The sequence below is a fragment of the Apis laboriosa genome, unplaced genomic scaffold, assembly GCF_014066325.1.
Source record: "Apis laboriosa isolate Shangri-la unplaced genomic scaffold, ASM1406632v1 scaffold68_cov148, whole genome shotgun sequence".
Lineage (NCBI taxonomy): Eukaryota > Metazoa > Arthropoda > Insecta > Hymenoptera > Apidae > Apis > Apis laboriosa.
In genome coordinates, this window is record NW_025224135.1 from 3,345,117 (window position 1) to 3,347,484 (window position 2,368).

Consider the following 2,368-nt stretch of genomic DNA (forward strand, 5'->3'; position numbering starts at 1 on the left):
GGATATTTAAATTTTTCATGTATTTCAATTATGATTATGTATATTATAATTATAATATATAATTATATATTCGTTCATCTGATTTAAGTTTTTTTTTATTATTTAATTAAAAATATTGTCTAGTATTTCTATACTCACAGATACACGAGGTTAGGATATTCAAAAGAGAATAATTCATTTACTTTAATTTATATAGATATATATTAATTTGTATATTATATATCAAAATATATATTAAATTTGTTATAAATAATTTTATATTTAATAATTTCACTTAACTATATTAAAGTGAAATCTTTAATTATATATTATTTTTGTTTAAATTATTTCTATTTTGAATTATCCCGCCATTTATTGAATGATATACGTCATACTAACACGCCTTTCATCGTACTTGATGTCTTGTCGATAGTAATAGACAGTAGAGTCATGTTATGATGAGAATCACGATTTAAAAGTGGCCGTTTGTTCTTCTAATTTTATCTTGAAAAAAATCGCAATACGTCGTAAAAGAGAACGCGGTAAAAGCGCGAAATTCCGCGCTAAAATGAGTCTTAATATATCAAAGTTATTTTCAAGAAAGAAAACCGGCACAATTGATACAGTCGCTGAGATTGGTCGTCCTACCAATGTTTCTCATAAATTTCATGTGAGTAAAAATGCCGAAACAGGACAATTGGAAGGTCTTCCTGAATCTTGGATTCGTTTGCTTAATACACAAATATCAAAATCAGAGCAAGATGAACATCCTGCTGCAGCTTTGCAAGCAATCAAATTTTATAATTACTCGATAAAACGGAAACCAGAAGAAAAAGTATTCAAACCTTTCGTTACAGAAGATTTGATTGAAGAAGAATCTCAGGAAATTGATAAAATTTTATCAAAAAAATGTCAATCTGAAGATTCAGATGAATCGAGTACTGCAAGTTCAACAGATAGTCAAGTGCAGGAGTTACCAGAACTTCCACCAAAAGTTAACAAAATTCCAAAACCTACACCACGAATGTGCCCTGAAAGAGTTGAAAAAACTATTACTGAAATTCTTGAAGATTTAAGTACATATCAAATTGAAGATGATCATCCACTTGAAATTGAAAATGAACAAAATAAAACAGAAGAGAGCCCTATTTTACGAAAGAAAATAGAATCTTCTACAATGAAACTTAATGATGAAGAAATTTTTGAAGAACTTCGAGCCATTTGTCATAATGGAGATCCAAATCTTCGTTTTGAAAAAACTAAAGAAGTTGGGGCTGGTGCTTCAGGTACTGTATTTATAGCTACTGATATACAAACTAATCAAAAAGTTGCTATAAAAGACATAGATTTATCAAAACAGCCAAAGAAAGAATTAATATTGACTGAAATCAAAGTTCTTAAGGAATTTCAACATCCAAATTTGGTGAATTTTTTGGATGCATATCTTTTAAATGAGCATCTCTGGGTTGTTATGGAATTATTAGAAGGAGGACCACTTACAGATGTTGTTACTGAAACTGTAATGAAAGAAGTACAAATTGCAGCAGTTTGTAGAGAAGTTTTAAAAGCAATTAGTTTTTTACATACAAGAGGAATTATTCATAGAGATATCAAATCAGATAATGTACTTCTTGGAATGAATGGTGCTGTGAAAGTTACAGACTTTGGTTTTTGTGCTAATATTGATGGTGATGAAAAACGTCAAACTATGGTTGGTACTCCATATTGGATGGCACCAGAAGTAGTGACGAGAAAACAATATGGTAAAAAAGTAGATATATGGTCTTTAGGTATTATGGCCATTGAAATGATAGAAGGTGAACCACCTTATATGAAAGAAACACCTTTAAGAGCTTTATATTTAATTGCTGCTATTGGTAAGCCTTCTATACCTAGATGGGACACATTAAGTCCAACATTTCAAAATTTCTTAGAAAAATGTTTGGCAGTTGAAGTTGATGACAGAGCAACTGCAGATGAGTTATTATCTCATCCATTTTTAGAAAATTGTGCAGAATTAACAAGTCTGATACCATTAATAAGAACTGCACAAAGAATTCTTCATAAAGTGTTCCATTAGATAATTTTTTTAAATAGAACTTAAAACCTATTTTTATATGAATATAATATTGCATTGATTACTTACACAATGCAATAAGTATTCTATATATATTGCACATAATTTAAATATATACAATATAGCAATTAATCTATTTTATATGTGACTATCTATTATATTTATAATAATATTATTAAATTTTTAATAGAAATCATGATGTAGTAATAAAGAAATTACTATAATTTTTTAAAAATTATTCATTTATATAATAATTTCATAATACAATATAAACAATAGATTAATTTCTATTACTTTGAATTATTGGAAAAA

At 27.7% G+C, this 2,368-nt stretch overlaps 1 protein-coding gene across 1 annotated transcript; it reads left to right on the top strand.

The window, feature by feature from the left end:
• The first annotated feature begins 451 nt into the window (after window positions 1-451).
• On the top strand, window positions 452-2,158 carry LOC122718771 (serine/threonine-protein kinase STE20). Its single transcript, XM_043944089.1, has one exon. The coding sequence runs from the start codon at window positions 548-550 to the stop codon at window positions 2,057-2,059; it is 1,512 nt and encodes a 503-aa protein (XP_043800024.1). The 5' UTR covers window positions 452-547; the 3' UTR covers window positions 2,060-2,158.
• Window positions 2,159-2,368: the final 210 nt, after the last annotated feature.

Bases quoted from the DNA above. Each gene is read 5' to 3' on its own strand.
- LOC122718771 (XM_043944089.1), top strand. From the start codon at position 548: ATGAGTCTTAATATATCAAAGTTATTTTCAAGAAAGAAAACCGGCACA.